The 18,928-nt window shown below is 43.3% G+C and overlaps 1 protein-coding gene and 1 long non-coding RNA gene across 6 annotated transcripts in view; one reads left to right on the top strand and one right to left on the bottom strand.

The window, feature by feature from the left end:
• The window catches only part of DHFR (dihydrofolate reductase), a 32,817-nt gene that overhangs the window by 12,005 nt on the left and 1,884 nt on the right, over nt 1-18,928 (top strand). For both annotated transcript variants that reach the window (XM_045020770.1, XM_045020772.1), the window contains exon 4: nt 11,347-11,473. In XM_045020770.1, the coding sequence (XP_044876705.1) occupies nt 11,347-11,473 (127 nt within the window). The remainder of the gene's footprint in view (nt 1-11,346; nt 11,474-18,928) is intronic.
• The window catches only part of LOC123372574, a 43,377-nt gene continuing 30,956 nt past the window's right edge, over nt 6,508-18,928 (bottom strand). For all 4 annotated transcript variants that reach the window (XR_006580348.1, XR_006580350.1, XR_006580349.1 and 1 more), the window contains 3 exons: nt 16,008-16,138; nt 14,818-14,938; nt 6,508-7,570 (listed from right to left, as the gene is read on the bottom strand). This is a non-coding gene — a long non-coding RNA (uncharacterized LOC123372574). The remainder of the gene's footprint in view (nt 7,571-14,817; nt 14,939-16,007; nt 16,139-18,928) is intronic.

The following is an 18,928-nucleotide window of genomic DNA, read 5'->3' as shown; positions in this document are numbered from 1 at the left end:
TCAGTAATATCATCAGTACTGAACCCTCTCTAAAGGCAAGAATTCCTGGAGGGACTGTAAGAGGAGGCACCCCCCAGAATATTCTTAATTTAAGAAGAGGAGGTTGTTAACCTGTGCCAGCTCCATTGAGATGGACTCCTGAAGTATTCACTGTAGCTTCTTCAGGCTATCTTCTGGAGAAACTGCAAGCCCAAGAGACTATGCTGGTACAGTTGACACTGGAATGGTACGCAGCTTCTAGAGAGCTACTTAACTTCTCAATATTGGTTCTAGTGGTGCAGGAAGGCTTCCAGCTGGTTCTGGTAATTAGGCTTCCAGCCTTCAGGCTTCTGAAGCTTGCAGTGCCATTGCAATTGACTCCTTGCCTCATAAAACAGTACTGTCAGGAAGAGGGAAGCCAGCTATGATTTCCCTGGTACTACTACCATCTCTAGAGTCAGGCTCGCTCTCTCTGGCGTCAATGAGTTCTGCTCCTCTGTTATCAGAGGTCTGAGTCTTCATTCTCTTCATACACCACAGGTTGGGTCTTGTGTGTCTCAGCCTAGGTACAGTGTGCATTCTCCATCTGAGACTTATGTGCCATGGGTCTTACAGCAGCCACCTGCCAAGGAGCAATGGCCTGGTTAAGAATGGACCCCAGCACCATGTCAGAGGCCTTTCTGGACCTTGTGCAGTTTTTCCCCCCAACCTGCCAGGTCATCCCTTCATCCACCTCAGTCTATCTCCTTGGGTGCACGATGAGTGCATCAGCACCAGAAACAACATCTTCCTGTAGTTGATACCAGAACTGGTACTGAGCAAGTGGAAGACATTCCAGCAGTTCCTCCAGCACATGAAATAGAGCAAATGCAGTCTCAGCATCCATCTGCATCATCTTACTCATCACCAGATGAGGCTGTAGAGGCAATGAGTGACTCTTCCACATCAGGAGATTATAGTACCCACCAGGACTTATTAAAAAGATGGGGCACTACTGATCAATGAGGCAATTTTGGCGCCAATCAAGGTATTACAACAGACCCCATGTTCCCTCCCCACTCCGTAGCGAAAAAAAGGCAGAGAGGAGATACTCTGTCCATTCTAAGGGTTTTGAATATCTGTACAGACAGACTCCTCCAGGCTCTTTAGTAGTTGCCACAGCTAATGCATTGGAGAGGCAAGGACACCAGGCATCAACTCCAAAAGGGAAAGATTCAAAGATGCTACACCTTTTTGGTTGAAAACTTTATTCTGCAGCAGATCTGCAGGTTAGCATTGCAAATCAACAGGAATGTCTAGGTCAGTATGACTTCACCTTGTGGGATAACATGTTGAAGTCTAAAGACAAGTTACCTGACAACCGCAGACAGGAATTCATTGTGATTATGGACAAGGGCAAGCTAGTGGCCAGAACAGCTCTTCAGGCCAGCTTGGCTGCAGCTGACTCTGTGGCTCGAGTCATGGCATCTGCCCTAACTATGAGGTGTTTGTGGCTGCGGTCTTCTGGTTGCCTGCCAGAAGTTCAGCAGCAGAGATGCCAGAACAGGGTGGTCCATGGGGCCATGGCCCTCCCACTTTTGAAAGTGGATGGGCCTGGCCCCGCCCCCAAGCTCAGCAGGAAGCAGGAGCCTGACCCAGGAAAGAGAGACTCAAGGAGCCCAGGCAGCTGAGGGAGCTGTGGACCCTCCACCTGCCTGGGGTGGGGGGCGCCTGAGAGCAGCCCATGTCCCCAACCCCCACCCAGGGCAGATAGAGGGTCCATGGCTTCCCACAGCTGCCCGGGAAGTTTTTATCATGGCCCAGCTGTGCGGCTTCTGCTCCCAAGGCCCTGCCCCCAGGCCAGGCCAGGTGCTGGAGCTGGGTCGGGGTAAGAGCCACGCAGGCAACTGTGGGGAGTTGTTGACCCTACATCTGCCTTGGGCAGGGGACATGGGGTGGAGACTGCTCTCAGCCTCCCCTCTATCCCCCACCCCAGGCAGATTGAGGGGCCCAGGCTCCCTGACCTAGCTCTGGCTTCTGGCTTGATTGGGGGGGACAGGGCCTCAGGGGAAAGAGTAGGAGGTGGGGCCACAGAGGGGCCTCATTTTACACACACACACACTCACTCACTTTTTTAGGAAGAATCCATCACTCCTGTTCAGCAGACCATCCAAGACCTCCCATATGAAGGACCTTTCCTTTTTTTGGACAAAGCAGTTGATAGGCTCCATAGCCTAAAAGATTCAGAGGTGATTCAGAAGTCATTTGCCAGGCAACCACCACCACCTTCGTCTCCTGCAGCAGCTTGTTAGTCCAAACAAGGGTTTTGACATGTTGGTTAAGGACAGACTACCAGGCCCCAGAGTGCCATCTGCTTCTGCCACCCTATTTGCCAATCATTTATCCCACTTCCTAAGGGTTTGGTCCCACATCACTTCAGATCTGAGAATCTTAAGCACGGTGGATTTGATCAAAGACTCTACATACTCTCTGTGCCAATCAAAGAAAGAGCCCACATGTGTGGTGACTGTCAGCTTGTTTTCTGTAAGAAACTGTAAATATGGACTCAAGGAAAGATCCTTCATCTCTGGACTATCTGAATTCTTACAGAGCAAAATAACTGAACAAGAAGACTGAGATCCCCAGAGTTATTCTGAGTAGCCCTGAGAGAATTTTTAGAAACTGACAGACTACTACAGCTCTGCTACCATTGGAACTATAGACTTTGACTCACCTATACATATATTTTACATGATTTAACCTCTCAATAACTGTTATTTCTTTTTCTTAGCTAATAAACCTATAGTTAGTTTACTACAGAATTGGCCTATCGGTGTTATCTTTGGTGTAGATCTAGGATGCAACTCGACCTGGGTGAGTCTCTGGTCTCTTGGGACTGGGAATAACCTGAAATAATTGTGATTTATTTATTTATTTTTGTATAAGTGACCATTTTTTCACATAGTCCAGCTTGCCTGGGTGCCAAGATAGACTGGAATATCTAAGGGGACTATCTGTGACTCCATCATAAGACTATTGTAGTACTTTGCGTGTTCACATTTGGTACTGGGTTTGTGAAATGTAATTATAGAACATGCCACCAGTTTGGATGTCTGCCCTGCTTTTGATAGTCTGCCCTGACGTAGGCATTCATGCTCTGAGCCACTCCAGACATTGTGACAACGGTTATCCTAGTTTCCATTATTTCTTCACTGGAGCAAGGGGACTGGTACACTGCCCACGACTTGAAAGACACTTACTTTCATGTAGCGAACCACCAGAAGTCTTTCAGATTCATGCTAAATGGGATCCACTGCCAATTTACAGTGCTTCCATTTAGTCTGTTGGTAACTCCTTGCTTTTTTATAAAATGCATGGAAGTGATAGTAGTATTCCTTCAAAAGTCAGGGGGCAACATGTTCCCTTACCTGGACAACTGGCTAGGGAGAGGCCAGTCCAAGTTTCAAGTAATGTCCAGAATAGCCCTTATCCAGTCTATTTTGATGCACTGGGTGTCCTAGTCAGTGTGGACAAATCAATTCTGAATCCAGTACGGAGAACAGAATTGATCAGAGCAGTCCTAAGCTCTACAAAGGCCAAAGCTTTTCTACTCCAATCAAGGTTTGAAACACTGTGGAGCTTAGTTCTGGAACTAAAAACACATCCTGTCACTAAAGTATGCAGCTGCCTCAGGTTCCTAGGTACATGCTGCCATGTGCCCTATGTAGTGCAGTATGCCAGACTACACCTCAGAAAGCTACAGGGAAGGCTAGCTTCAGTGTATTCAGCACACAGTCATCACTTAGACAGTGGTTCTAGTACCAATACTAATCTTGTCCTCTTGGGATTGGTGGACAGACCATCTGCAAGTTTGTATGGGGGGTGTTCCCTTTGCTCCCCTGCAACCAGCACTTACTTTAGTCACAGATGCATTGTCCCTGGGTTGGGGCGCACACATGGAAGGAGGGGTCCTATTACCCGCAAAAATTCTCTGTTATGGGTACACTCTAGGGCAGTGGTCCCCAACTTTTTTCATCTGGCAGGCACCAGACAATGAGCCACGGAGGACCATGGCAGCGGATGAGCATCCACCGAAATTCCGCCGACAAGCAGCAACATCAATAGGCGTCACCGCCAACAAGCAGAGTCATCCACAGGCGTCGCTGCCAAAATACCGCCGAAAATCAGCGGCATTTAGGTGGCGATGCTTCTGGATGATGCAGCTTGTCGGCGGCATTTCAGTGGTTGCTCGTCCGCCAGCCAGTATGCGTGCGCACTTAGACGCCTTGGCGGGTGCCATGGCGTCTGCGGGCACCGCGTTGGGGACCCCTGCTCTAGGGGCACCCTCCTTACCCTGTTCCTAGGGCTCAGGGCATAACCTTCTGTGGGTTTGCAGGACCTTTTACCAGTGAAAAAGCCTTACACAGAAATATCCTTATCCTCTGTTTATTAACAATTACCAAGTAGAATACGCATGCTAAGCATACAGTGCTATGCTCACCAATCCTGATCAGGCAGGCAGACTTTCCCTGTTAGCCAGTCAAGGTCAGTCTTGTCTGGATTCTGTTTGCTGCATGTCATGGTTGTGCAGAGGATTCTTAGCAGCTTTGATCTTAGGCTGTGTCTTAAAGATGAGTTCTTCTTCTTCTTCCAGGTCTTTCCTTCTTATTCTTCTGTTCCTTCTGCTGGTCTCCTTCTTGGACCCCAGTTTATATAGTGAAACTTGAGTCCTGCTTAGCTATATCTTAATCAGTCATTTTACTAAAATATTACTAAACAATTCTCTAACCAATCCTAACATATTGTAAAACAGTTCTTTAACCAATCATACCCCACCACCTTAATTGATTTACACCTAGCAAAATTAATTATGTAACAAACAATCAAAAAAACCAGAGATCATACAGAAAAAAAATAGAGAAGTGGGGACCATAAAGACAAAACAATAAAGAAATGAGGATTTCACAGCCATAACTATTGATAAGTGATTTCTTGCCAGACAGAATGCTATCAAACTAAGTTTTCTTTAACCATTTTAAGATCTGTTTCTTTATCTGGTGATGATGGGTGCTAGTAGGACAGGATCACCTTAACAGCCCAATATTACATTGTTTTAATGTAATTTAGATGGAATGTGAAGATGAGACTTTCTGCTTCTCAGCTAATGGCTGCTTCTCTCCTAATGTGGCTACAGGAAAAGGCCTTATCCGGACAGTCTCTGCAGTCTCAGGGTCTTTGGTCTTCCCAAGACCTGAAGGCTCATATAAACATCAGAGACTTGGGAGCAGTCCATCTTGCGAGCTTGACCTTTCTTCCACATTTCAAGGGACAGAGTTACTGTGTTGTCTGTTAATACTAGCAGATTATGTTTTATGTGACTAGACAAGGAGGGTATTCCACTCAGTTGTGCGAGGAGGTTATCCTCTGGTGGGAGTTTTACATAGTCGGCTCCATTCACCTCAGAGCTGCTTATTTTCCGGGGTGCAGAATACGCTTGTAGACGAGATGAGCAGGTCCTTCTCCTGTCACTATGAGCAGCAATTATGTCTGGACGTGGCCAGATCCATCTTTCGGCCATAAGTGACTCACCAAGTGGGCCTGTTCGCAACAGGGAGCAGTAGAAAGTTCCATCACTTCTGTTCCGCTGGGGGGTGGGGAGGTGTCACAGGCCAGGTTTATTGACAGGTGCATTTCTGCAGCCCTGGAGGAACACCTTACTATATGCCTTCTGTCTAATTATTTTACAGCCCAAAGTCTTGTTCAAGGTCAAACAGGGCCATGGTCACCTTATACTTATAGCACCAGAGTAGCCTTGGCAGCACTAGTTCTTGACCCTGCTAACCTTGTCAGTCAGACCTCCACTGTTTTTTCCACTGGATCCAGACATGATTTCCCAGGACTATGGCCACCTCCTCCACCTCAACCTGCAGGCCCTCCACTTGACAGGCTGGATGTTTCATGGCTAAGGCTACATTTTAGTCACGGGTATTTTTAGTAAAAGTCATGGATAGGTCATGGGCAGTAAACCAGAATTCACGGACCATGACCTGGGGAGGGGAGCAGCTGTGGAGGGTGGACCTAGGAATGCTGGCGCTCGGAGGGGGTGCCACAGGTGCTTGGGGGGGGCAGGGGGGAGTTGGCAGGGATGGAGCAGGTTCCCTACCCAGCTCCTGGGAAGTGGCAACCTCCAACTCTTAGCTCCATGTGCTGCCTCCACTCCACCCCAAGCCCCGGTTCTGCAGCTCTCAGTGGCTGGGAACTGCAGCCAGTGCCTGCAGGCTGGGGGCAGCATGTGGAGCTAGGAGCTGAGGAAGGGGAGCCCCCACATGGTAAGCACCACCCCACACCCCAGCCCTGAGCCCCCCCCCCCCAAATTCCTGCTGGAGGATGCGGGGGGAGGGGGGCTCAAGACTGCCCCAGCAGCAGCCAGTGCAAGTGGCCCAGGGTCTGCCTGACCTGCACAGGCAGCTCCCAGGCCAGCCGCACGGGCTGCTGCAGAAGTTACAAAGGTCACGGCAAGTCACGGAATCCGTGACAAACACAGCCTTATTCAGGGTTAACACCATTAGCAAAGGCTTGCAAAAAGTACTTATAAATAGTAGAAAGCCTTCAATTAACACAGGGGATCCCAAACTTGGTTTGCTGCTTGTTCGGGGTAAGCCTCTGTTGGGCCGTAAGACGCTTTGTTTATCTGAGCGTCCACAGGTACGGCCACCTGCAGCTCCCAGTGGCTGCAGTTCTGAACCTAAAACATCATGGTCTAGCAGTTAGCTCTATCAAGGTTCATCTGGCAACTATTTCAGCTTTCTATCTGTTGGTGAACAACAAATCCCCCCCATCCCCTCACTATCAGGTTTTTGAAAGGTCTGGACAGAATATTCCCACAGGTACAAGAACATATTCTCCCATGGGAGCTGAACCTGGTGTTAGCAAACTTAATGGGACCATCCTTTAAACCACTCTCACTCATTCTCTACTCCCCCTCTCTGTGAAGGTGGCAATTTTGATCACAATTACCTTGGCAAGAAGAGAGCTCTGATTTCAGAGTATGCAATCTTCTATAAGGACAGGGTTTACCTTTGCTTTCACGCTAAGTTCTTGACAAAAGTGGTTTCCAACTCTCACATTAATCAGGCAATCTATTTGCCAACTTTCTTCCGAAAGCCTCATGCTCATAGAAATGAAGAAAAGTTCCGCTCATTAGACATCAGAAGAGTTTTAGCCTTTTATCTGGACCAGACTAAATCATTTAGATCATCACCTTTGTTCATTGTGGTGGTGGACAGAAGGAAATGCCACAAGTATCTGTTCAGAGGACTTCCTCCTGGATTTCTTTGTGTATTCATTTGTGTTACCAGTTGGCTAATGTCACTCCACCAGTTGGAATGCTTGCCTATTCAACTAGGGCACATGTAGCATCTGCAGCTTTTCTGGCACAAGTTCCTATTCCGGACATTTTCAAAGTAGCAACTTGGTCATCAGTAGACACATTTGCTTTTCATTACGCTATAGCCCATCAGTCCAGGAACAGTAAGATTCAGGCCTTTTGTTCTACAATCACTGTTCAAATAGACTGCGGATCCACCTCCAGATCAATCTGCTTGTGAGTCACCTACAGTGAAACAAATGTTTGTAATCAGTTGAAGAAGAAGAAATGGTTAACTACCTTTCCATAACTGTTGTTCTGTTGAAATGTGTTGCATGTGTCCATTTCATGACCCACCTTCCTTCCCATCTCTGTTGAAGTCTGTATGGCAGGCAGAAACTGAGGGATGGGGAGGGTGTTGGGGACAGCTGCACTGTTTATACTTTATATCTTCATGCAGAGATGCACAGCAGCAGAGGGCACTCAAGGCACCCTGGCAGGTAACAGAGGGGGAGAGGAATCTGTCAGTCATGTGCTGGGCACACACTCACCTGCAGTAGAATGAATGTGTGCAACACATCTCAAAAAACAGCTAGTAAGCATTTATTACCCCACATAACATCATTATTCAAGTTCCAACACACAAGAGGACAGCCTAATTGTTGTCCATAATGTTACTTTATATAAGAGAGAGAGGTTAGGGTATTACCAGGAACCAGAGAAACTAATTTTATTCCCAGTCACGTACGAATCTTCATAATAAAGGCTACTGGATTGCTTAATGAGATAGAGGTGAAGTGCTTGCCTCTGCCACTAGTTCAAATCCAGTCCAGGCCAACTACAAAGGACCCCATGCTGCAGTTTGTAATATACAGGCAGATTGCTGTGCTCAAGTGGAGCCCCATTGAAATCAGTGGGTATCCATATGGGTTCAGCAGTCCATCTTCATACTATACAGGGATTGCGGGATCACGGTCAAAAGTTGTTACCCTCTGAGAATTACTAATGTCCCATGTCATAAATTTAATTTTAACCCAGTTCTCAGGGAACAGGTATTCAGTGTTTCTCAGTCTCATGTGCATACATCATTATAATTGGCATTAATTGGCCAACTTATTACCCAGGTCTGGGCCTGGAAACTATTTTACTCTCATACCCCTGGAGCTGGCCCCTCTGGAACATTGTTGGTGGGACAGTCATGGTTTGTTCTGCACCTGTTCTGTGGATGACCCCAATATCCAGAACAGTCAATTCAGCACTCTTCATATGTGCATTCTTGAATTGACTTTAACTTATTATATGCGTATGTCAAATCTACATGCAGACATTTTGAGCCTTCTCATACTCTCCCTAGTTCCTGCATTTAATCACATTTCTGTAGTTTGACTGCTTGGTAATTTGATTGCTTGTTATTTTTTCCGGGGTTTTCTTTTTCTATTGAGTTTTGTTTCATTTGAGGTAGTAATAGCCTTTAAGGGGAAACATATACTTCCAGTTTCTCAGAGCCTTGCTCCATGCTTCTCTTAAGCTACCACACTCCCTAGTGACAAGCAACTCCCCTTTTAACAACAAATGTTAGCTTGTAAACATCCATAACCAGAAGCCAATAAATGTAAACGTCTTGCAGGTTGGATAATTCTTCATGACTTTCTCCACTCTTCCCCATTTTGAGATATTCTATTAATGTATTTCCCTACCCTGCTCAGTAGAGCCAAATAAAAGTAAACTGTAACATGTCCAAACACTCTTGAAATTATGCACTTCATGTTGTAAACGCTATTCATAGTAAATTGAAGCCAAAATAAAGTAGAAAGGAATCCCACTGGGGAAATGTGTAATGTAGATTAGAGCTTCTCCTAAAGTGGTGAGGATGTTTATTCATTTTGCATATAGCAGTCGGTGAAGTTAATTTTTGCAGCTGTTAGAGCCATGCTCTATTGTTATGCTTTTCTGTGCAAAGATTGTTGTTGTTTGGGGAGGCAAAGGGGGGGTTAATTGTTTTCATTACTAAGGAGACAGGAAGTGCCTTAAAACAGAGTCAAAAACCTTTTTATTTGACCAGAATTGTTAAAACAGTTCAAGAGACAGGACTGTGTGTTAATGTTTGAGAGAAGATGTTAACTACAGGAAATCTGATAGATAGGCCACCCAAACTATAAAGAGTAGAAGCAGGGAGAAAGTATGTTTTCATCTAATTATAGCTACATTACACTGTGCTGCCCATAACTGGGTTAAGCAATGTCACACATCTGCTCCTAGACCTACAGCATTTAAAAATTTCAGCAATCATCCAAAATTTTAAACTTTCTCAAGAGGATACCCTATTCAGTATTGCATCCCCATCAGCCATTGTACCGGTTTACAAAGGGAGGGCCCATTCATGCTCTTCAACTACAAACAAACAAACAAAAGCACCTGGACATACACATACAACCCTAGTGTGTTACACGTAATTCTGTTTTGTTTATGGGCATTTCACTAGAACAGTGGCTCTCAACCTTTCCAGACTATTGTACCCCTTTCAGGGAGCTGATTTGTCTTGCGTATTCCCAAGTAACACCTCACTTAAAAACAACTTGCTTAAAAAATCAGACATAAATATACAAAAGTGTCTTAGGCATTATTACTGAAAAATTGCTTACTTTTTCCTTTTTACCAAATTATAAAATCAATTGGAATAAAAATATTGTACTTACATTTCAATGTATAGTATGTAGAACAGCATAAACAAGTCATTGTATGAAATTTTAGTTTGTACTGACTTCGCTAGTGCTTTTTACGTAGCCTCTTGTAAAACTAGGCAAGCGTCTAGATGAATTGATGTACCCCCTGGAAGACCTCTGCATATCCACAGGGATACACATACCCCTAGCTGAAAACCACTGGACTAGAACAAAAACTGGTGGAAAATATTGCAAGAAAACATTTTACATTGATATACATTTTATATATTTTTCCTAAAATAGCCAAAGAGCTGAACAGACCTGATTTATATTAATAGAGTTGTGCGCATTGACAGAAGTTTGTAATACCTAAAGTACTTTAAAAGCTAAATTGTTTGGGCACAGCTTCAAATCTGCAGGTAATGACTGCACATCCAGTTAAATAGAAGTTCAAATTAGCATTGTCATGTTTGGGAAGAAAGCAAAATTAAAGTAACTGGGTTTTTTTTGCAGGGGGTAGAGAGAGGGGATTGTTGTGTGTCTAGCTTCATTATGAAAAGCGTTATTTTAGTAGGAGTCAGGTTGAAACAGAAGTCTGGTAGTTTAATTAGACTTATCAATCTAAGGGCAGGTCTACACTAAGAGCGGGGGTCGAACTAGGGTACGCAAGTTCAGCTACGTGAATAGCATAACTGAATTCGAAGTACCCTAGTTCGAACTACTCACCCGTCCAGACGCCGCGGAATCGAAGTCCGCGGCTCCAAGGTCGACTCCGCCACCGCCTTTTGCAGTGGTGGAGTACCGAAGTCGACCCCGGCGCTTCCGGAGTTCGAACTATCGCGTCCAGATTAGACGCGATAGTTCGAACTCCGAGAAGTCGAACTCACCGCGTCGACCCGGCTGGTAAGTGTAGACTAGCCCAAAGTCTTTTTTTTTTTTTTTTTTTTTTTTTTTTTTAAATGAGTCCTTGTGGCACCTTAGAGACTAACAAATTTATTTGGGCATAAGCTTTCATGGGCACACGGACCCCTCATTTTTTTGCTGATACAGACTAACACGGCTACCACTGAAATAAGTCTCTTGTGTTATTTAAATATCCAATATAAAATTTAAGCCCCATAATTTATTATATAACTTAATTAGTTGTTTGTTAAAATGCTGATTGGTAATGCAGAAGATTCTATTCCACTGTATGGTGGAAATTTTAATTAAACTTCTTATTTAAAAAAAAGTCTACCTTGTTGCTAAAGATTGTGTTAAATGTGAAATGTATTTGGACATGTTTATAAACAGAAATGTAGACAAAATATAAAGTAGCTACTTAATTTACACTAACTATCACAAACTTTATTTTTCTAGGGAACCCCCAAAAGGAGCACATTATCTCGCCAAAAGTCTGGATGATGCTTTAGTTCTTCTGGACTCACCAGAGTTAAAAAGTAAGATAGACATGGTTTGGATTATCGGAGGCAGTTCCATTTATAAGGTACAGTTGGAACACTAAATTAATAATCTTAAAATGGTATTGTGGGTCCGTGAGAGGCGGGAGCTAGATGGCTCAGCACTTTTCTCACACTTGTTGTTGTATTGATCAAGTACTTATGACAGGACTAGCACTGGGGATGCTCAAACCCATATTGGCTGGCTCCAACTGGACAGGCAGCTACTAGCAACAAACTCTCAAGTGTTGACCTTTTTATACCTTATTTATCAGACCTATGACTATGGCCACTATTTCTTGAATCCTTTCCTTTGGTAAAACCATCTTTGATAATTGGGGCCTCTTCTTCGAAGACTTTCCTCCTATCTTATCAGCCATATTCCAGGTCCAGTATTTGCAATCAAACATACCATCTTTCAAGGCCTTTCCAAAACTGCTACACATCTGCATTTTACACAAACTGCAAAGCATGTATACACTTTTAGCTAAGCTAATTTAGCCATTTACATATGCTTATCTAATCCTACAGCTGGGCTGCAGGAATGGCCCTGCAGTTGAAGCTCATGGACACTAGAAGGTACTGTGGGCCTGTATGTGAGCAAAAGGGAATCTGGGAAGGCAGGCAGGCAAGCAGTGAGGGGGCAGAAGAGATGGTAATGGAGAAGAAAGTGAAGGGTGTACCTAGTGTCCTCCACCTAGCAACCAGCCATGCCCCTTGCAGACACTCCCATCCCAAGCCACTCATCTTTCCCCACCCACACCTCCTTTACCATCATCAGCTTTCTCTGGACACTCACTGTCTCCACACATACACCCCCATCCTCTGCTTCTCACCAAAGCTATCTAACCATCTCTAGTGAACATCCCTATAAACCTAGCTACCCACAACCACTGAGCTTCCCCCATCCCATTTTCTCTCTCCTCCCCCTTGACATTCCCTTCCACAAACTTAGCTTTTTCGCAGCCCCCCTTATCCCATTTTTCATCTATTCACCTCACACATCCATTTGTGCCCTCTTCCCACCTAAATACTCACCTACTTTCCAGACACCCTTCAGTACCCACCCACTTACTACATTTGCCAAATTTTTTGCAAGTCCATTTCCTATCCTGACCACTGTTTGGGGCAAAGTGTATTGAACTTAAGCTGAAGTTTAGGATCATATACAAATTATTTACAAATAATTCAGTGTGCTAATTGTCATATTTATAACTATTATGCACCAAGTGTTGCACATGGGGCTGCACAAAACTTGACAGCTATAAACAGACACCAAACCCCCTTAGAGAGACAAAGTAGGGACCAGCACAGCTGCAATTAAACTGCATACAACAATCCCCATTCAGGAGGCTGTGGAGTAGGAAAGAGAGAGAACATTTCGTTTCCCTTTCAGCAGGGAGATCCTTGAAAAGTTTTCAGACAACCTTTTAACCAGATGATATGAAAGAGGACCCCTCTCCTTCCAAACAGGATCCAGGTTCCTGTTAAGAATCACAACATCCTTCCCTTTCCCAGCAGCTAGGATTAATGGGGAGCTGGGCTTCTTGCAAGGCCTTTGCCTCAGGATTTCTGATAACTCACAAACACACATTCACTTTTTTGTATTTTCCCCTAGCTAGTAGATTTAGTCTCAATGGTTTTGAGCATGGAAAAAATTATCACTGATCATCAATTCTAGATCTGTGTTCGGCCAACCTCAGTGTGTTTACAAAAAGATATTTTTCTTGAACCCCTTCACTATAACTGATTAAAGTAAATTTATATCTTTTCCCTGTAATGGAGAGAAGGTGTCATTAAGTTCTTATGCCTCAGACTGCGGATCCCTACAGTCCCCCAGGAGCTGCCTTTAGCTCCCCAGGTCTCTGCCTGCCACGTGCTTGCTGTCTTCTGCCTGCCAGGCAGCCTGTCCTCCTCAAGCTCTAGGGAGTGACTGAAGATGCTTTGCTCCCCAGCCCTTCTTATATGGGCAAGTCCAGCCCTGGCTGGCTGCTGCTTGCAGCCCCTCTCTGATTGGCTGCCTCCTGCACAGCCTCCCTAGGGCTCTATTAACCCCTTATGGGCCAGTATGGGGCATCTGCCTTACCACAGAGAGAAAGACATCAAAGTTCTGAAGTCAAAAGTATGGGGCCTGCTGGATGTCCAGTTGCATTCTAACAAGTATAGCCCCTATCCAGAGGGGAAAAAATAAAATAACCCAACACAATCCTCAACCTCTTGGTGTCCATGCCACAAGACACTGATGAACAGACTTCTCAATACACATTAGATAGTGTGACAGCTTATTCCAGAGAGAAAGGCTTAAAAGGGAAGGCAGTGCCCTCATTCCGTGTTCTGAATACCAAGATAACAAAGGTCAGTCTGGAGATACCAGAAACATCCTGGTTCTCTCCTACACCAGCCGTTTCAGTATTCCAGGAAGAAAGGAATGGAAAGTTAGGAATCTGGCTCTCTCTCAGCCTTTATAGCCCTTGGCTTGACAGGCCAGCAAGTGTTGCCAATCCTCAAGACGGCATCAGGCCTTTTCCATCAGCCCTAATCTGCTTCCCTTGATTGGAGCTGACTGGACAGAGACTAATTAGGTGGTTTTTCACCAGCACCCTGCTACCCACTCACCCAGCAACAAAACTAAAAAACACTGAATATATGACTAATGTCCTCGCTTGTCTTGCATACAAGACTCTTTTGTCCAGTTTCAATATTATTGTATAGGTCAAACAGCTTATCTCCTGAAGTTTCTAATTAGATAGAGGGAAGTTACTTTAAAGCCTCTCAAGATTAAACAATTAAAATACAAGTTGTTTAATTTTATATATGGTCTGTTCTCAGGCTATTTCTCAGAAAACCACAGCAGCCAAACAGTCAAGGATGTTTCCTACATAACAACTTTCATGTATTATTTGATTACATTTTGGAAAATGAATTGTTAATTTGGCAACAGAAGAAAATAGGAAGGCTTACTGTACTTGGTGGGAAGATTGTATTTTGGATTTTTGTTGTTGTTTTAATTAGGCTGTGATAATGGAAAATAAAAGTTTTAATACATAACACCTTTGGCAAGAGTGGATAATTTTCTGCAATGAACTTTGAACAGGAAAACTCTAAATGTGTGCAGATTTCTTGTATTTATTTTAAACTAGCAAGTGGATCAGTTTTTTGTTTGGTTTTCATTAAAGATTCTCTTTTGTAATGCTCTTAGACTTGAATCCTAGTAACACTGTGCAGGGGCTTCTAAAAAGATGTATTATCCAGTATTCACATATCCAGGTGTCAATATAAATATTTATGTAACAAATAATTCAAAATGGCAATTATTATATTTTTGCATTAATTAAGAAGCATCCATTCATACTTGCTTATTGTAGCAAGTCTCTTACATATGATTAACTACCTTCTTTAACTGAGCACTTGTTGACTAGCTATACAGGTTGGCAGGTTCTGAAGCCGTTGTGTGTTGTAAATGCCATATTTGCTAAGCTTCAAGTTTCAATACGCAATATGGCTCTTCTTTCCTTTGGGGGGAAGAAAAAGCTTAACTTGCATCACTATCTTTACAGATACTTTAGAGTTTTTTTCCTTATCATATTAACATTTTAAAATGAATATTTTCTTTTCTTTCTAGGGTTTTATACCACATAGCATCATATCATCTGAGCATTTTACAGATTTTAAAAAGAAATACATGGCATCTGTTTCTATATCTCTCTATTCTCTGTGTGGAGAGAAACTTATTTAATTTCTGTGCTTATTGTGCGGAAAAAACTAGGCTATAAAAGTGCCTTTTGTTTTTGAGGTTTTTTTTGTTCTGATATGTCCCATCATTGAGATCCACAGTTATGGGACAGCTGCAGAGAAAGCTCTGTTTCCTATGTTCACTAGCCACACTTTTGTGGTTGACAATTCTATTGTTCCAGTAGAACTTCTGTCAAAGAACATCATCCAGAAGTTGATATGGTCACCAAAGTAGGTTGGGCCATTTATAAAGAGGGCTTCAGAACTCAGGACTGAAGTCTCAGACTTTACACTACTTAGTGGGGAGCCAATATAAAAAGCGGAGCACTGAGTTCTTGTATCCTCTATAGACTTTGTTGCTAAGCAGGTGAACTCGTATAGCTTGAACTCCTTGAAACCTTTCTAAGGCTGACAATTCCATCCTTAGGTATATTGCACTGTAGCAATCAAACCCATAGATCATGAATGTGTGGTTCACAGTAGCCAGTCTGATAAGGGATTTTGCCCTTCTTAGATAGGCATAGATGGAAGAGTGCCTTTTTCATAAGCACAGCTATTTGTGTATCCATTATCTGTGAGGAATGGAAGTTTGATGCCCTGTGTAATACAGGAGATCTGACTGGATGAATATAATGGTCCCTTCTGCCTTTAATCTATGGAAAAATTCTGAGGCTTCAGATGTATGCAACAATCTGAAGGTAGGCAAATTTAATGGAGGGTGGTGTTACGGTAGCACTGTTAATTTTTTTGCACCAGAATTACCTTTTGTCGTACACAGGGTTAGTTTCAGACTGCTGATGCAGATGCTGATGAATCCTGGCACTTGGATAGCTGGAAAATATTGTTTACCTCATTTTATTTCTTGCATCTGAATTCATGTGGATGTAACTTCCCCTTGTGGCTTCAAGTAGATGTAGTAGGATGAATGAGATGATGGAGGCGGAAGAACAATTTCCCCCTCATGACCCGCTACGTGTAGTCTGAGAGAAGGGATTGAAATCATTTTAGTGCAATCCTCCTAATACCTCTTCTATACATGATCTCTTCATTCCAGTTGATGGCACTAAATGCCAGAGATCCAGTATTTTAAGAATGGATCTGGACCCTAGTCTGTACACAACAGTAGCTCATCTATCAGCATGACAAGTGCTGCTGTGGTCTTGTCTCAGCCACAAACTAGATTTGGGGAGGGGGTTAACAATATTAAAAGTAGACAGATGGAGTTATTTATTACTGTTTAAAAGCTGTATTTTCTTTTGTAGGCATGTCTGTTTAAATAGTTGAGATTTCTCCAGTATTCTTTGGTGGTAGGTTTTAGATGACTAATGGTATCCTTTCACATACTTTAGAAAAACGGTGAAACCTTGCAGTATATTTTTTAAACAAAGCCTTCTAACATGGGAAAGAGTCACAAAAATATAGGACTGGAAGGGACCTTGATAGAAATGTAGTTATATATTCATGTTATCCCAAAACAACCTGACAGTGCTTATTCTTATGAATGAGCATATTGGCTTGACATTCTCCTGGAAAAAATGATGAAGGCAAAGGTTAGTATGAGTCAGAGATGCAATCGCAAATCATGTAAATATAGAAGGCTTTTAAATTTCCTTTTCAAAGGTACTTGCTGAGATGGTAGGGGAGGATTTAGAAGACTGTTCTTTGAAGAGTAGTGGGGGAACTTGAATGAGTGTACCAATATTTCTGTTTTGGCAGAATGAGCACCTTTCTAGCAATAGATAATTGGCCAATAATTTATAGAATCTTTAGGTGCTAGATAGGGCCCTCCCAAATTCATGGTCCATTTTTGTAAATTTCACAGTAATAGTATTTTTAAAATCTTGAATGTCATGGTTTCAGATATTTAAATCTTAAATTTCACTGTGTTGTAACAAAACATGCATGTATATTTAAAAACAACAAAATATAAACATGTAAAGCCCTTCAGACTCAGCGTTTTGCAAACTGGGAGTCCCAAACCAAAAGGGGGTTGCAAGGCTATTGGGAGGAGGGGTCACAGTATTGCCACCCTTACTTCTTCACAACCTTCAGAGCTGAGTGGCTGGAGAGCAGCAGCTGCTGGCCAGGTGCCCAGCTCTGAAGGCAACGTAGAAGTAAGGGTGGCAATACCATGACCCCCTACAGTAGCCTTGCAACCTCATTTTGGGTTGAGAGCCCCAGTTTGAGAAATGTTGTATGCTTTTACCCTATAGTACAGGGTACTTTTATAACAGAGGGTAGAGAACCAGATTTCATGGTTTGTGATAAGTTTTTCCATGGCTGTGAGTTGGGTAGAGCTCTAGTGATAGAGCAGTGGTTCTCAAACTTTTGTATTGGTGACCACTTTCACATAGCAAGCCTCTGAGTGCAACACCCCCCCCTTATAAATTAAAAACCACTTTTTAATATATTTAACACCATTATAAATGTTGCCTACAAAGCCGGGTTTGGTGTAGAGGCTGACAGCTCACGACCCCCTGAGGGGTCTCAACCCCCCGTTTGAGAATCCCTGTGGTAGAGGATTCCAGTTGTGGACAGCATATGTAGTGGAACTCGTGGAGTTTTGCTGTGTATGGGGTGGGTGGGTACACTGTGCACTGTCTTTTGTCCCTACTGGATCAAAAGCAATAGAACCTAATGCAGATTTCCACCTCAGTCACTCAGTTTAGTTACTGCAACTTGCTGGGAGGATTTTTTAGTGCCAACTCACACAGTTATCACAAACGTTGTGGTATTGATAGTTTACTAAAAGTTCCAGCTTTTGCATGAGAATCCAAGCTTTCATGTATTTTTAAAGGTATTTTCAAACCCTTATAGGTGCAGAAAACAGTTTGAAAATGTGACCCAACTACACCTTATAGTCTCAAATCAGAAGGCAAATGAAGAGAGTTTATTATTTTTTAAAGTCTCATGATTTTTTAATGTTTGGGATTGGCAATAGGAAGGCTAACTCAGGAATAAGTCTCTCAGATACTTGTACTTTGTTTTACATTGTCAGCAGAAGTAAGAGAAGTGAGGTAGGTGTGACTGGTTCTTTCTGTCCCCACATGCCACCTGGAACTAGGTTATCACTGAGTCCTCTGTCTCAACAGCCTGGACTCCCTTTCACACTGTGCTGCTGTGACAAGCTGCAAAGCCCTCCAAGTTTGCCCTCACCCAAACATCCACAGGCAGGGGCCACACCCAGCTGTGTTCATGAACACTGGGCTAGCGACTGCATGAACCAACAATAGAGAGGCTCCAGCCAAAATACTTCCAGCTCCCCAGACTAGGACCCCAGGGCCATACCGTCCTGCCCTGGTCAAAAACCTGACTAGTATGAATTTATTACCCAGTCCACCGCTTCTACAAAGGTAAGTGGCCATGCACCAACCCTTGTTCCTGAGCTGAGATTTTTTCCCCCAAGCACTTCACCCAAACCAAACTGTTTTAGTTAAATATATATAAAACAGATTTATTAACTACAGAAAGATAGATTTCAAGTGATTATAAGTGATAGCAAACAAAGTAAATTACCATAAGAAATAAAAACAATCTAAGCCTAATATACATGATAGGATTTGAATCAAGCAGTATCTCACCCTGTTAAATAGTACAAGCAGTTTGCTGACATTTCATACACAGGCAAGGCTTTCTTCTTTCCTGCCTAGGACCAGTACTCTCCCTCTCCACACCCTCCCCCCAGTTCAATCTTTTTTCCTGTAATATTTTCAGCTGTTGTGTTGTAGGGAGAGTGAGGTCCCTTCATGTTGTCACTTCCCCCTTTTATA

The sequence above is a fragment of the Mauremys mutica genome, chromosome 6 (genome assembly GCF_020497125.1).
Source record: "Mauremys mutica isolate MM-2020 ecotype Southern chromosome 6, ASM2049712v1, whole genome shotgun sequence".
NCBI lineage: Eukaryota > Metazoa > Chordata > Testudines > Geoemydidae > Mauremys > Mauremys mutica.
The sequence above is the reverse complement of the archived record's forward strand: the minus strand, read 5'-3'. Positions and strand labels throughout refer to the sequence as shown.